This window comes from Marmota marmota, unplaced genomic scaffold, assembly GCF_001458135.2.
Source record: "Marmota marmota marmota unplaced genomic scaffold, marMar, whole genome shotgun sequence".
NCBI classification, from domain to species: domain Eukaryota; kingdom Metazoa; phylum Chordata; class Mammalia; order Rodentia; family Sciuridae; genus Marmota; species Marmota marmota.
This window is the reverse complement of record NW_026000242.1, coordinates 27,830,453-27,845,636: the sequence shown is the minus strand read 5'-3', so window position 1 is coordinate 27,845,636 and position 15,184 is coordinate 27,830,453. Positions and strand designations below refer to the sequence as shown.

The window sequence follows — 15,184 nt, the reverse complement described above, 5'->3', positions numbered from 1 at the left end:
GACCTCAAATCCAGTATGATTGAAGTCCTTATTAAAAAGGGGAGATCCAGGCACTCAGGCACCCACAGGGAGAGTGCTATGTGAGACGAAATGCAGAGATCAGGGTGATACATCTATAATTCAAGAACCACCAGAAGCTAGGAGGCTTGGAGCAGACCCTTCCCTCATGCCTTCAGAAGAAACATGGCCTTGCCAACAGATCTTGATTGTTGGACTCCCAGCCTCCAGAAGTGTGAGGCAACAAATATCTCCCATTTGAACCCACTCGGTTTGTGGAACTTTGTTAGAGCAACCCTAGAAAATTTACACAGGAAGACTTTAAGGCTTTTGAGAAAGGGGAATAAATAATGTTTGGGGTAGAAGTAAGAGTAGGAGGAAGGGAAGGCAAAATGGCTGGTAACAAAAACATAGAGAGATGGGTGAAGAGAATCACACACAGTATCTGAGGCCTGGAGCAAAGGTACAGATGACACTGATCGGGTGGATGACACAGAGATAAAATTTCCTAAAAAGAATGACTTTGAATAGCAACAGGTCATACTGACTCTAGGAAATAAGTGTTGGAAAGAGGAGACTCATGCTGAGGGGTCTGCCATGATCCAATCAGAAAACTAAAATTGTAGCTAGGAAATATAGTGTCATCATTTGATCCCCAAATAGCAAAGCACTGAGCTTCCTTCCTTCTCACAGGACTCTGTGTTCAGTGGCACTTCTCAACTATTAAAGGGAGCACGAACTGTGGCTGTGCAGTTTAAATCTAGTTAAAATATAGATTCTAGAGGCTGGAGGTATAGCTTTCTGGTAGAATACTTGTCTGTCATGTGTGCAGCCCTGAGTTAAATCCCCAGAGCCATAAAAAATTAATTAATTAAAATGCAATAATACAGATCCTGATCAAGGTTTGGGCAGGGCCTAAGAGTCTTCATTTCTAACAAGATCCCAGTTGGTGCCAATGCTCCTGGTCCTTGGGCCACACTTTGGGTAGAAAATGTGCTAATTACCATTATGTTTATAGATAATTGGAAATATGTTGGATGAAGAGAACACCACACAAATAGTAATGATTCTTGTACTGGGTAAATTAAAGAAGGTCAAGTGGTAGTAACAAATAAATGGTAGCATGAAAGTTAATGCCCTAAGTCTGTTCTGATAGCCAAACCATAATATGATCTCATACACTTCTAAGCTTCTATTTTCCTAATTTGTTTTTAAAACTTAATGGTTTCCTCTGCCCCCTGTGTTGGGGGTTGAGCCCAGGGGTACTTAACCACTGAGCTACATCCCCAGTCCTTTTTATTTCTTGAGACCCAGTCTCATCAAGTCTCATTAGGGCCTTGCTAAGTTTCTGAGGCTGGCTTTGAACTTACAATCTTTCTGCCTCAGCCTTCTGAACCTTAGGATTACAGGTGTGTGCCACTGTGCCTAACTATAACTTAAGTTTTTAAAATGTAATCTTTACATCTGCTATATAGGATGAAATGGATATTAACATTTCTAGCACATGGAGTACCAATAAATGTGTATATTTATCCAATTTTATAGAGAGAAACTGAGCTTTAGAGAGGTTAACTATTAGTCAAGCAGAAGTTCAAACCCATACCTTCTGACTAACCTGCAAATCTTCCCACCCTATCAAACCCTTGACTGCCATTTGCCTTTCTGGGTTATAAATGATCTCCTTTTTATCTAGACTTCCCTGTCTTTTTAAGCATGTAGATCACAGTCTATATACTTTTTTTTTTAAAGAGAGAGGGGCGGGGAGAGAGAGAGAGAGAGAATTTTAATATTAATTTTTTTAGTTATCAGCAGACACAATATCTTTATTTGTATGTGGTGCTGAGGATCGAACCCGGGCCGCACGCATGCCAGGCGAGCGCGCTACCACTTGAGCCACATCCCCAGCCCACAGTCTATATACTTTTGATTTACTATATATTAGTGAATTTGAGAGGTAGCATATTAATATGCCACGAAAGATTTAAAAAATGAAACAAGATAATAAATTTCCCTATTCTTTCCTTTCATTTTTTTCCTCTCAGAAAATGACTCAATTTTTTGTTCAATACCTGCTCCACTCTTTACAAATAAGTTTTTAAGAGTCTTATTCAGCCAGTCTTTCCTCTCATGTACTTTTAATTAAGCTCACTCCTATCTAGATATTGTCTCTTGTAAAGTTCTTGTGTTTATGCCAGGGAGAAAGCGGGTAGTTGACAGATAGGTGAAGTTCTTCTGTTCTTTCTGGGATCCTCTTCCTTTTGGATTTTATATGTAAGAATTGTTGAGGTTACTCCCCACTTAAATATTAGTTTCTCATACTTGATGTGAACTAGGATTAAAGTGAAATCAGAACAGTGAAACCATTACCATCAGATAAACAAACTGCTCCACCCTAAACAGCTTTGGTTGCAGCATTAGGTGGAAATCAGTCACACTAATGACATTACTGCCAAGGGGCAATTCTTCCTCTTGATTCTAGTTATTAATTGTTCATTAATTTAAAATGGGTTAACAAAACTAGAAGCTAAACATACCTACTTCTCCCTAGGTATCGAATGTACAAGGATCTAATTAAAATCAAACCCAAAACACCAATAAACACATTTAAAAGTTTTATTTCATCTTATAATCAGAAACAAATGTATTAAAATATAATCACCCTCAAAAGGATAGCAAACTATTGAACACTTTGTTCTAGGCACTGTCTTAGCTTTAAACCTCACAACAACCTTTAGATACTTTTACTACATCTTTTTCACAGGTAAGGAAACTGACTTTTAGGGAGGTTTAGTCACTAGCTCAAAATTATAGAGTAGGTTGGCCAGAAATTTAAATCTAAGCAGTTGGACTCTAGGCCCAAGATCTTAAGCAATATTCTGTTCTATCTCCCAAGATGCCCATATGTTATATAGGTTTACACATAAATCTAGAGCTTCTTTTAAATAGCTCCTGTCATTAAAGTACAGAATGAGCAGGCATATCACCAACCTCAGGAATAGCTGGATCTGGGAATTTGAACACTGTCAGGATTCTCTTTCCATACTCATTGCTGGGTGTCAGACTCATTCTTTTAGACCAGCTTGTGGGGAATCTGGGTTGGTCAGTTTTGCATCATTGTGACCAAAATACCTGATAAGAACAACTTAGAGGAAGAAAAGTTTATTTTGGCTTACAGTTTCAGAGATTCAGTTTGTGGTGGGCTCTGGGCGCAAGTGAGGCAGAACATCATGGTCAAGGGGCATGGAAGAGGAGCGCTGCTCTGCTCATGGAAGCCAGAAAGTAGAGAGGAGAAGCCATGGGAACAAAATAAAATCCCCAAGGATATGCTCCCAGTGACACACCTCCTCCAGCCATGTTCTACTTGCCTATAGTTACCACCCAAAACAGTACTCCTTTCAAATTATTAATCCATCAAATGGATTTATCCACTGATTCAATTACAACTCTCATAATCTCTTAATTTCATCTCTAAACATTTCTGAATTAAACAGGAGCTTTGGGGAGAACTCATAGTCAAACCATATTGAGAAGCTCTAGTTTCATATATTAATATAAACCCAAGAAGAATATATTCATTTCTGCTGGTTCCAGAAACAATTCCTATGACTCTGTTTACCCACTTTAGGTCATATACCCATCCTTAGATCAGTCACAATATCAAGACAGACAGAGAATTGCAATTTTTCCAGTCTGTGTCACATGCCTAAAGGGCTAGATCTGTACCAGAGGAGGAGAGAAAGATGCTGGATGGAAAAATATATATATATAATAGCTGCTTACCTAACACAAGTATAGCTCTGTAGAGTCTGCAAAATGTTCTCATATGTTTCTTGCTTTTTGAGTCACAAAACTACCCTATTAAGAGGGCAATTCAAGTATTACTAAGAGAACAGTGGTGGGTTAAAATAACCACAAGATCTTTGTCACTATTTCCATTAAGAGATGGAGTTCATTTCCCCTTCACTTGAATCTGGGCTGGTCCCATGATACTTAGCAAATAAAATGTGATAGAACTTATTACAACTTCTCAGCATCACCTTCAGAAGCATTTGTAGCTTCTACTTTCTTTGAAAATGCCCAATCTTAGCATACTCCCTCTGGAAACCAAACCACTAGACAGTGAGTTGTTCAATCCAATGGAGAGGGCACACATAGATGCTCTGGTCAAGAGTTCCAGCTGAAGGCTGGGGTTGTAGCCCAGTGGTAGAGTGCTTGCCTAGCCCATGTGAGGCACTGGATTCGATCCTCAGCCCCTCACAAAAATAAATAAAATAAAGGTATTGTATTTATCTATAACCCCCCCCACACACACACACACGTTCTAGCTGAGTTCTCAGGTAATAGCCAATGTCAATGGTCATCTGACATGAGTGAATCATTTTGGACATTCCAGGGTAGTTTGGTTGCAGCAATAAACAACCCAAACAGATGCAGAGCATGGTAGTCCATGCCTGTAATCCCAGCAACTCTGGAGGCTGAGACAGAAGGATAGCAAATTTGAGACTCTCAGCAATTTAGCAAGAACCTGTCTCAAAATTTAATAATTGGGGATGGAGCTCAGTGGGTATCAAACAAACAAAAAGAAAAAGAAAAGGAGGAAAAGAGGGCCGGGGAGGAGAAGAGAACCAAAACAGAAAACAAGAGTCATTCGTTTAAGGTCCCACTGCTAGAAAGTATGGGTTATGCTGCTAAGCCAGACATTCTGACTCTAAGCCCACTGGCCATTGATTCCTCATTGCCTCCTATTTAAAACAGAACAAGTCTCCATTCATATCTCCATTTGTGGAATTTCTTCCCAGGATGCCACCAGGGAAGTGGAGCATATAATTTGTTCATTCATTCAGCTGGTCGACAAACATTTGAGAAGGTCTATATGCCAGGCACCTGAAAAAAATCTACTCCCAGTTCTCAAGGGACTCAAAGTTTACTCATTGGAGAGCTTTGATAACAGCTGATTTCAATAGGAACTCACAAATACCCTGATGGGGAAACTGCAGAGAGCTTTTGGAAATCATGGCCCTGCACTAAACCTAGCCCAAAGCATGAAATAATAGGCACATCTTCTAGGGTGTGGAAGGGTAAATCTGAATCAATATAATTATTCATCAAGATAAATGTGACAGATGGAGGGCAGGGAAGAAAAACCCAAGTATTTGGGAAGAAACATGAATTCTAGTCCTAGTTCCACTCTTTACTTATATGTTCTTTTGGCCGAGTCATTGAAACTCTCAGCTTCCTGGTCAATAAATCTGAGATGGGATCACACTATATCTTCTTTATGTACTTGAGAGTTCCTCTCTTCAATTCCTGTCTTTAAGTTTGGTATTCTTTAGTTTGGTTCTTAGGTCAATGCCTTCTCATGCTGCAGATTCTTCTGAAGTGATCTGCTCCATCCACTCCTCTAGCTTTTGGTTTTACTCACAAAATAAAACCCGTATATGCTTAAACCAGTTATTTCTGTAGACGCTCTCTGAACGTATTTATCTACTTTACATTGCTAGATGTTCCAAAGGCAATGAATTCCAAAATGTGCAGACCTGAGCTATCACCATGTCCACTTAACTATCACTTCTGATTGCTTCCTTGACAATCAGTAATCAACAATGCTACACAAGCTAGTGGCCTGTGAGAGAACTTCACTGTCCCTCAACCTCACATGTAATCGTTTGTCCAGTACTGTTAATTTTGTTTCCTAAATATTTCTGGAATTCATCCCTTTGTCCAGATAGCCCACCTTCAAGATGGAATCTTAACACCAAAGTCACTCCCATAGCTCTGGGCAAATAGCTTCCCCATCCGGACTTCCGTTTCGGGACCTGTGACAGGAGCGAGTCCTGAGAAAGAAAGTAAGCCCTCAAGTCCTAGTAGGTCTGAGAAATAATAGGCCTCTACGTAGGGCCGCGCGTGCTGGCGCGCCTACTGGCGCGCCTGCGCGGGGCTCCAACAGGCGCGGCCTTTCGGCGACCCCAGGAGGGGCAGGAGCGGGCGGGATTCCGCGGTTTGGTCCCGCCATTGGCGGGCGGTTTGAATGACGGAAGTGACGAGGGCTTGGCTATGGCTGCTCCGCAGGCGCACAAACGGCTGTGGGGAAGCTGGTCGGCAGCCACTGTTGGAGTCGGCTTCTTCTGAGCCGCGGCTGCAGGCTTCGGGCTCCCGGTTTACAGGTGAGTGAGGGTTTGCACCTGTCTCCCCGCCGCCCTGGGTATGCACGACGCCCGGAAGCCCAGACGCTAGGGGTGTGCACCCAAGGACAGAGTCCCCGATTGCAGCCCGGCCCACGGATCTCGGGTGTCGGCAGTCAGCGGGCCTCGGCTGCCGTCGGGCTGCGGCTGTACTGAGCGCACGGGATAGGAGACGCGTGCGACCCGGGCTGCTCCCGGTCCTGTTGCACGAGTGGCGTTGCGCGCCTTCCCCGGGCGGGTTCTCGAGGGGGTTCCCCTGCTGCCTCCCCCGCCCCTGAGCTTCCACGCCGCGGGGTGGAGGCTGGGGGTGTTTGCTGCTGCCACTTCGTGCAAATCACTTATGGATGTGGTCTGAATCCTGGTAGCCATTTGGAGTCGTATTCTGCAGAGAGGATCTCTTTTGGGGTCTGCCACCCTTAAATTTCTCAGGTATTCTGTCACAGAGTCCACTTTTAAACAGTGACAGTTTTGAGTCTTTAACACAAAATGTATTTGGAGGCTTCGCATTGAGTAAGTCACATAATTACTAGAACAACCTGTTGGGGAAGATATTACTTCCCTTAAACAATTTAAGAAAATGAGACCAAAATGATTTAAATGATTTGTCCTGTGTCGTCTTCTAATAAGTGGCAGCGGTGGATCTTGAATCCGCGTCGTGAAAGTCTAGTATTTTGTGTTTACCATGTGCCAGGTACCGTTTTATTCTCAGTCTGAGATCTTACAAGACAAGTAGAAATAGGGCAGCAGGGAAAATGTCCAACGTAGAATTCCATTTGGTAGGCGTAGAAGGAAAAATGTAAATAGAAAATAACATATATAAACACTATAGTAATTGATTCGGACAATAATTGTCAATGGCTACTAAAGTAAGTAGGTAGAAGTATGGTGAAAAACATGATTTTTTTTTATATAACCTCTACTATATCAGACACTTATAAGAAATATAATAAATATAGTGGATAATTCTGATAGGCACCATCTTAACCAAGTGGTCAAAATTGCATCACAAGTAGTAAGGCATATCATCCTGATAGGTCAGGATGAACTTAATTATGTAGTGTTGTTGCCAGAAATGCACAACCTCTGCCTAGTCACAAGATTAGATGAATTTAAGTTGAGGATGCTGAACTAAAAAACCGGCTGGTGTTCTTTTTTTTTTTTTTAAATTTAAATATTGGGGTTTTGAAAAGAGTAAGGAACTGTCCCATATTAGAGGATACCTGGCAATCATGAGAATGTAACCCACAGACATTCATTTCTTGCATTCTGAACTCTATTTACATGGAGTGTCAATGGCAGGGATACTAAGAGAGGTCTATTGTTGAGAAAACTCCACAGAGGTCTCTGAGCCTGCCTTAGCATCCACTCTCCTTCACTCAGTGTCAGACTTTCATTGTAGTCTGAGTGCTTCTAGCCTTTTCCAGCTCCTTCCTTGTTTTCTCTCCCAGAGGCATCTCCCCTAAATTTAATCCCATCTTGTCTTCTGCTTTCTGGAGCATCCAGGTACACAACACCAAATGCCTAAGATTGGGTCCTGATCCAGAAAGTAGATGGTAGTAGGATAATTGACAAAATTTGAATAAGGTCTGTAGGTTAGTTAAAAGTATTGGGCCAGTGTTCATTACCTGATTTTGATCATTGTGTTATGGTTATGTAAGATGTTGACATCTGTAGAAACTGAGGAAAGGTGTATGGTAATTAAAATTATTTTCAAGTAAATTTTAATAGTTTTAAATTATGCATGAAAAAAGTGATTCTATCATATCATAGATAAAAATAACTATAATCCTCTGACAAATGATGATGAATACTCAAAAAGAATATGAAAAATTGGTTTTATCCTTTTATATTAGAGTGTAATTTAGAATAAAATACCCAGATCTAAGCATTCCATTTGAAGAATTTTTACATATTTGTATACCTGTTTAACCATCATACAGATCAAAATATAGAATATTACAGGCAGGCTCCTTTGTGTCCCACTCCTAGTCATTAATTTCCACAAAGGTAATCCCTGTTTTAACCTCTGTCCTTATGGATTTGTCTTGAATCCATTGTTTTTGAACTTCATATGAATGGAATTTTATATGCTCTTTTTTGTATCTGGCTTTTTTTCCCATTCAGTGACATTTTAAAATTATTTTTATATACACACACACACACACACACACACACACACTTTCTTTTTCTCCATCCAGTCATATTTTGAGATTTACCAATAATTAATTATAATAGTTTGAATATGAGTGAATTTTTCAGACAAATTAAAAAAGACTCATGTGGAAGACTAAATTTAGTCTTACTCATTTTTTCCCCATACTTCTTATTCTTCATCCTCACTCATAAAAAACAACAACTTAAATAAAACCTTCTTCAGTCCACATATCAGAAAGTCAAGCCAAATGGAATAAGGAAACCAGATTTTCTTAGCTTTGCCACTAGATATTGTCACTTAGGCAAGTCCTTTAACCCAGCGGCCTTTATTTCTTTGGGTATTGTTATGGTTTAGATGTGGTGTCACTCAAAAGCTCATGTGTGAGATAATGCAAGAAGGTTTGGAGGAGAAATGGTTGGACTGTAACATTAACCTAATCAGATAATTAATCCCTGATGGGATTAACTGGGTGTTGGCTGGAGGTGGTGAGGTATGGTTAGAGGAAGTGGTTCATTGAGGGGTATGGCTATGGGGTACATATTTTGTATCTGCAGAGTGTTGTCTCTCAAGTGAGCTGATTCCCTCTGCCATGCTGTTCCGCCATGATGTACTGCCTCACCTAGATCCCCGAGTAATGGAGCTAGCCACTTATGTACTGAACCCCTGAATCCCTAAGTAAACCTTTCTTCCTCTACAGTTTTTCTGATTGGGTCTTTCAGTCACAGCAGCGAAAAAGCTGATTAAAACATCTATAAGATGAGATAGTTAACATTTTATCATTACCAAACACTTGGGAGTATCAAATCACTAAGATGCATTGGAAAAATTTTTTAGGTGCGAGCAGTTATTCCTTTTGACAGAGTCCTGTGGAAGATCCTAATTGACTGTATTTATGTAGTACTTTACATGAATTAATAATTCGCTGAATGTCATTCAGTCAATATACTTACTGAAGTACCTATGTAGGTTCAAGACACTGTTTTTAGACTATGGATATGAAACAGTAAATAATACTATATGTCTTCACTGAGTTTACATTCTGATGGAGAATTCACAGAAAAAGTATTAAACCCATAGTTTGCCAGCCCCTATTCTGTTTGCACTTGATTGAGAAGACTATCATTCATAGCATCTGAAATAGTTTTTATTTTTCATATTTATTTGAATATTAACATATTTTAGATAACAACACCATCCTTCAATAGTTAGGAATCTTGATCCATAAAGTGGCAGATTGTAATTAACAGAAAACTGGAGTAGGTCATACCTAAACAATATAGAATTCAGTCCCATATAAATGTATAGATAATATATATTACCAATGGGCAAGTTAGGGGTGAGTGAATGAGTGGAGCAGGAATTATTAGAGGGCAGCTTCATGAAGGAAGCTAGTCTTATGCCAGCTTTAGAAACATGTTCTATCCAGTAACACAGTTTACCTCCCTGATTATTGTTGAAGAGACTTGAAAAGTGTTGACGTGTCTCAGATGAAATCATGGTTTTGCATTGATGTTAAGTGTATAATTTTTTGAAGTGGTAGTAACATGAACAAGTTGATATCAGAATTACTTAAGGGTTTTCAGATTCTACAGTGTACAGATTCTTAACTCCTCCCCCCATCCATTTTACCCATATAGAGGTATATTAAAAACTGGGGAAGAGTGGGAGATTACCTGCCTGAGTATAAAAATAGTTTTAGAAGAATATACCAGGAAATGGGGTTGGGTTTGTGGTTTCGTGGTAGAGTGCTTGCCTGGAATGTGCGAGGCACTGGGTTTGATTCTTAGCACAGCATAGAAATAAAAAATAAAAGTCCATCAACAACTAAAATAAATAGATAAGATAGATATTAAAAAAAAAATACACCCGGAAATCGAAACACTGACACATTCAATTATTCTAGAAAGGATTTTTTAAAATAGTCATCCATTTAAAACCACACCATTGTATTATTGATGAATTGTTTATTATTGATGAATTGTATGGCCCATGGAATTGATGTGATCCCATCAGATACAGTGATGCTTTGTAATTGAGATAAACAAGAAACCGGGAGCTGAATCAAGTGACCAGCAGCCCTTTACTATGGTATACCAGTCTCACTGTTTTCAGCAGGTTGTCAAGAGTTCTAAAGTATTAAACTATATTATGGAAACATTTGTTCTCTGCCACACATCTTTTTAAATCTTCTGCTATTTTACATTTAAACTAAGTAAACTCTGGAAAATACTCATCAAGGACAAGTCAGGTCTTTTCCCTCACTTCTGAGAAGCACTGATCTAAGTGTTGGGTTTATAATTGCTATTTGCAAACAAGTTGGAAAATTTATTTTATTTGCCTATATACAGCCCTCTATAAATATGAATTTTTAAAATTATTTTAATCCTTGCTGCTCTATTTCAATGGCATATATCCTTATAGACATTTTTCTTTTTAAAAAACTCAGATCCTTTATATTTGAAGTATACAGAAATGAAAAGAAAGGTAAATGCTGGCAAGCTGAGATTGAGTCCCAATGAGGAAGCCTTAATTTTGAAGGAAGATTATGAAAGAAGACGAAAACTAAGATTGCTACAGGTATGATTTCTTCTGAATAAAGCTTTAAAGTCTTTCTTTGTCTCTCCAACTGTTTAGGTTTTTATGTTTTGTTTTGATTTTGCATCAGAATGTCCTAATTGCACTTAAAAGCCTCTTCTGGCAGTTAAAAAAAAAAAAAAAAAAAAGCCCTGGTTCTTTCATATTAACTAGTTTTGAAACATTTGAAAAATATGGTGAGATAATAAATATTTTGGGGGATAGTTGGAAGATAGGTATTATTTGATTAAATAAACATTAGAAAATAGGTCTTTAAATATTTTTAAATGATCTATTGTCTGCAGATGAGAACAGAACATAGAATGATTTCCCAGAAGACTTGTTGAAACAATTATTTGTTTTTGAGACAAATTTAATAGAGATTATAGATTGTTCTTTTTTAACTGTCTAGAATAATGTAGGTAAGTCTTTGTGAAGCTTGCTATTCTGTCTAGAATTGATGATGATGTACCACAGAAATGGAGTTCTCATCTGGCTCTATCTCTGCTTCTTTGGGCTGTGAATTTCATTAAATCATATTTACCATTTTAACCTTTTATAGGTTATTGGAGTGATAGTAGCAGTTGCATTAGAGGTGTAGGAGAGAAAAACAATACAAATAAAGGCCTTTGAAGTAGTCTTGAGATTCTTATTTTTTCGACGTTGTTAGGATTTTCTCTTCTACAAAGAACTTAAGATGAGTCTTCAGAAGAATTGATGGGCCTGAAGAGAATTCATTTGAGTTCCTATTTCCAGATAGCTTTTCAAAAGAGTTTCAATAAGCCTCCTTCACATAATTCATTAAATGTTCATTCTTTAGGTTCGAGAACAAGAAAAGGATATCGCCTTACAGATAAGAGAAGATGTAAAGCAGAGGAGAAATCAGCACTTTACTCGTTTGGCAGAGGAGCTAAGGACAGAATGGAAAGAATCACAAACTCAGAAAATACGAAACTTGGAAAAATTGTATTTGGCAAGCTTAAGAAATATGGGAGAGGGACATCGACAGGCCAAAGAAAATGTGAGTGAGTTTCTTTGACTATCAGATTGTGGCAGTAATGTCATTTAAAAGTAAATTATATTTGTTGAATGCTTGGGTTATAAAAGTATTTTCATGTATACAATTTGTTTTGGGCAGGCTGAGCTTGCTGTTTTTTTTGTTTTTTGTTTTTTTTAATCAATTTAATTTAATTTGAAAATAGTACTGTCTTTCCCCTAGTAAGTTATGTCAAGTAAAACACATCTTTCTGGGATGTTTAAATTAGCAGTATTTTCTTCCAGTTCTTACTTACCTGTATAAATTAAATAATCACCTTATGAATCAGAAGTTGTTTATCTCAAGCATTTTGGACAGATTCAGTGGAATAAATTTATATTTCTAATTTCAGTGTCATTCCTTATACCTCTAAACATGTATGGTTGGGTGTATTACATATCCTTGGATTTCATTCACAAATAATAACAATTTTTTGATGACTTGCAGAAAGGAGAGGTAGATCTTATTCAGTATTTAACGCTGCCTCCTAAATTTATTTTGATTTGTTTACTGTCGTTTGTGGTTAGAAAATATTACTTTGCCATTTCAGAATCAGTCCTACAATAAACAGGCTGGTTCCAAAGAAGATAAATCTTTGATAAAGATTAATGAGAAAAAGAAATATCTTTAAATAACGTGGCAGGCAGTCTGATTCTTGGTCCTAGTTTTGGTCTGTGTTTTTAGCATTAAGTTCAGAGATCATATTTTTGTAGTTCTATGTTTGCCATCATTAACTTTGTGCTTTAGTGCAGTTTTCCCCCAACCTTAGACATTTGTGTGGCGTCTCATGATTTTTGCTCTGGCTCGTAACTACTTTTGTTACCACAGCTTGGCATTTAATTTAAAAGGATTCTTTTATTATTTAATTTAACCCTTGTCCTAGTACTTTGATAGTCTCTTTTTGTAATATAAGTTAAATGCTTATGTTAGCTTTAAATTCAGTTGTTTCTATATTTAGTCCTTCCTGATACAGCATATTGTCAGTGGTACCACTGAATATTTTGCTGTAGTGTGTAAGGAAGTATGCCAAAATTGAAAAGTCATTTTTATTCTGAAATCAAACAGTTGCATTTCTACTAATCTTGTTTAACATGACATTTTAAGTATTGCATACTTTTAGGAACCTGATTTAGATGCTCTGGCACGTCGGGCAGCAGAAAGGAAAAGAAAAGCAGACATAAGGCATCAAGAGGCCCTGAAAGTACAGAAAAACCAAAAAGAAATATTAACGAAACAAAAAACCTGGTAATGTATTAATTTTCAAAAACTAGCATGGCTAGAAATGGGTGCTAACTAGTGTGATACAGTGGAGAGTGGTTTACTGAGGTAAACTTAATAATGAATGAGCTTTCTCTTCTAATTTGTAATCTGAACATTTGAGTGTTGTAGTAGTTGCGAAGTTTCTGGAGAAATATATAACTGGTTCAGAATGTACATCAATCAAAATCTATTTGACTGATGTAAAAGAGGAATAAAAATCAGTGTAAATTAAGAACGTTAAAAGAAGGCTAGAGATGTAGTGGTAGAGTGCTTGTCTAATGTGTGATATTCTGGGCTTCATCCCTGGTTCTAGGGGGAGAAAAAATACTGAAAGAGGTAGAGACTATAGATTCTGAAAGTCAATAGGCCTTTTTGTATGCCGTAAGAAGGAACCTATTACTGGTCAGCAGTGGTCATTTTATACAACATTTCTAGCTTTAACTCTAAACTGTTCTAAAAAACATTTGATGTTTGTTGGGTTGGTCTACACTATGGAGCTTATGTTTTTAGATAGTCCTCTTTTATTGGTAAATGTTTTCATACACATCCAATGTGTATAAACAGCATGCTGAGCCTGTGGTATCAGACTGTAGGACTTGTAGAGGTCCTCTGACTTTTTTATTTTTAACCCTGAGATATTACCTTAGAGATTAATTGATGATTAATTAATTGATCTCTCTCTCTTTTTTTTTTAAAGGCATATAAAAGCTCGAAAGGAAGCTTTGCTTGTGGAAAAAAAGAGATCTGCTAAAATTACAAGTCGGCCACCACCTCCTCCAACTCTTTTCGAGGTGAATTACTTTGAGTTCTGGGGGGAACTAGGTTATGATAATACTTTGCTGTTAAAACTCAATGGAGTTCAAAATAATTTTCATTTGTTTAAACTTAATTGTACAAGTAATGCATAAGTATAGCTGGAGTATTTTAAAATAACCGTAGATACCATTTCACCCATAAACACTTCAGTATATATTTCTGATATATAAGGACTTTATTTTTTTAAAAAACAATATAATATTGCTATTTTCCCTAATATTTTGTAATGTTCAGTGTATGTTCAGTTTTCCTCAATGGTCTCAAAGTTTTTTGTTTGTTTATTTGAAAAATTATAATGGTTTTGGTTTTCAAAAAATTATTAATAGTTCTGGTATGTTTTGAATGGTAATTGAAGATTGAATTCAAAGCCTTGCACTTGCTAGGCAAGTGCTGTTATCACTGAGCTACATCCCCAATCCTTTTTAAATTTTATTTTGAGTCAAGGTCTCACTGAGCTGCCCAGGTTGCCCTCAGACTTGGAATCTTTCTTCCTTGGCCTCCTGAGTAGCTGGAATATAGGCACAAGCCACTGTGCACAGCACCTTTTTATTATTTATTTATTTATTTAATTTGGATTTTCAGTTATTTATTTATTTGTTTTTTGGTTTCAGGAATTGAACCCAAGGGCATCATTTTTATTTTTAATGTGCTTTATTTAATGAAAAAGAAACAGCATAAGTTGTCATATAGATGTTTCCACATTTTGGATTTGGCTCACACTATAGTCACCTTTCATGGATAAGTTAAGGTTCAGATAAGTATTTCAAATTTCCTCAGATTATGAGATAATGGAAAAAATTTATGGAAGTAAAATGTGTGCTTTTGTTATTGGAACTCATTTTTTAAAAAAAGTTTATTGAGCAAAGAAGAAATTAATTTTTTAAAGTATTTCTTCCCTTGTTTATATTAGCTTTTTGTGATTATTGAATTGGCTACTTTGATATACATAGTTATTTTTGTCTGAAAATATTAAGTAGAAGGAAAAAAAAGAGAAATTTAGGGATGTCTAATTTAGTTGTATATTCAAGTATATTTTATGTGCATGTCATCAGCATAGTACAAGGTATTCTCTTAGGTCTTTAATTTTGTTACTTTCATGCTTTTACTTATTTATTTATCTTTTATATATATATATATATATATATCTGTCTCTTATACACATCT

General features: G+C 37.2%; 1 protein-coding gene across 10 annotated transcripts in view; it reads left to right on the top strand.

Moving 5' to 3' along the window:
* The first annotated feature begins 1,814 nt into the window (after window positions 1-1,814).
* The window catches only part of Cep295 (centrosomal protein 295), a 70,316-nt gene continuing 56,946 nt past the window's right edge, over window positions 1,815-15,184 (top strand). For 2 of the 10 annotated variants that reach the window (XM_048795735.1, XM_048795738.1), the window contains exons 1-5: window positions 5,973-6,161; window positions 10,781-10,911; window positions 11,729-11,929; window positions 13,065-13,189; window positions 13,902-13,995. In XM_048795735.1, the coding sequence (XP_048651692.1) occupies window positions 6,026-6,161; window positions 10,781-10,911; window positions 11,729-11,929; window positions 13,065-13,189; window positions 13,902-13,995 (687 nt within the window). In that variant the 5' untranslated portion in view covers window positions 5,973-6,025. Of the gene's footprint in view, window positions 1,870-5,966; window positions 6,162-10,780; window positions 10,912-11,728; window positions 11,930-13,048; window positions 13,190-13,901; window positions 13,996-15,184 lie in introns of those variants that run through there. The other 8 variants (XM_015489989.2, XM_048795736.1, XM_048795739.1 and 5 more) reach the window with 7 other exon arrangements.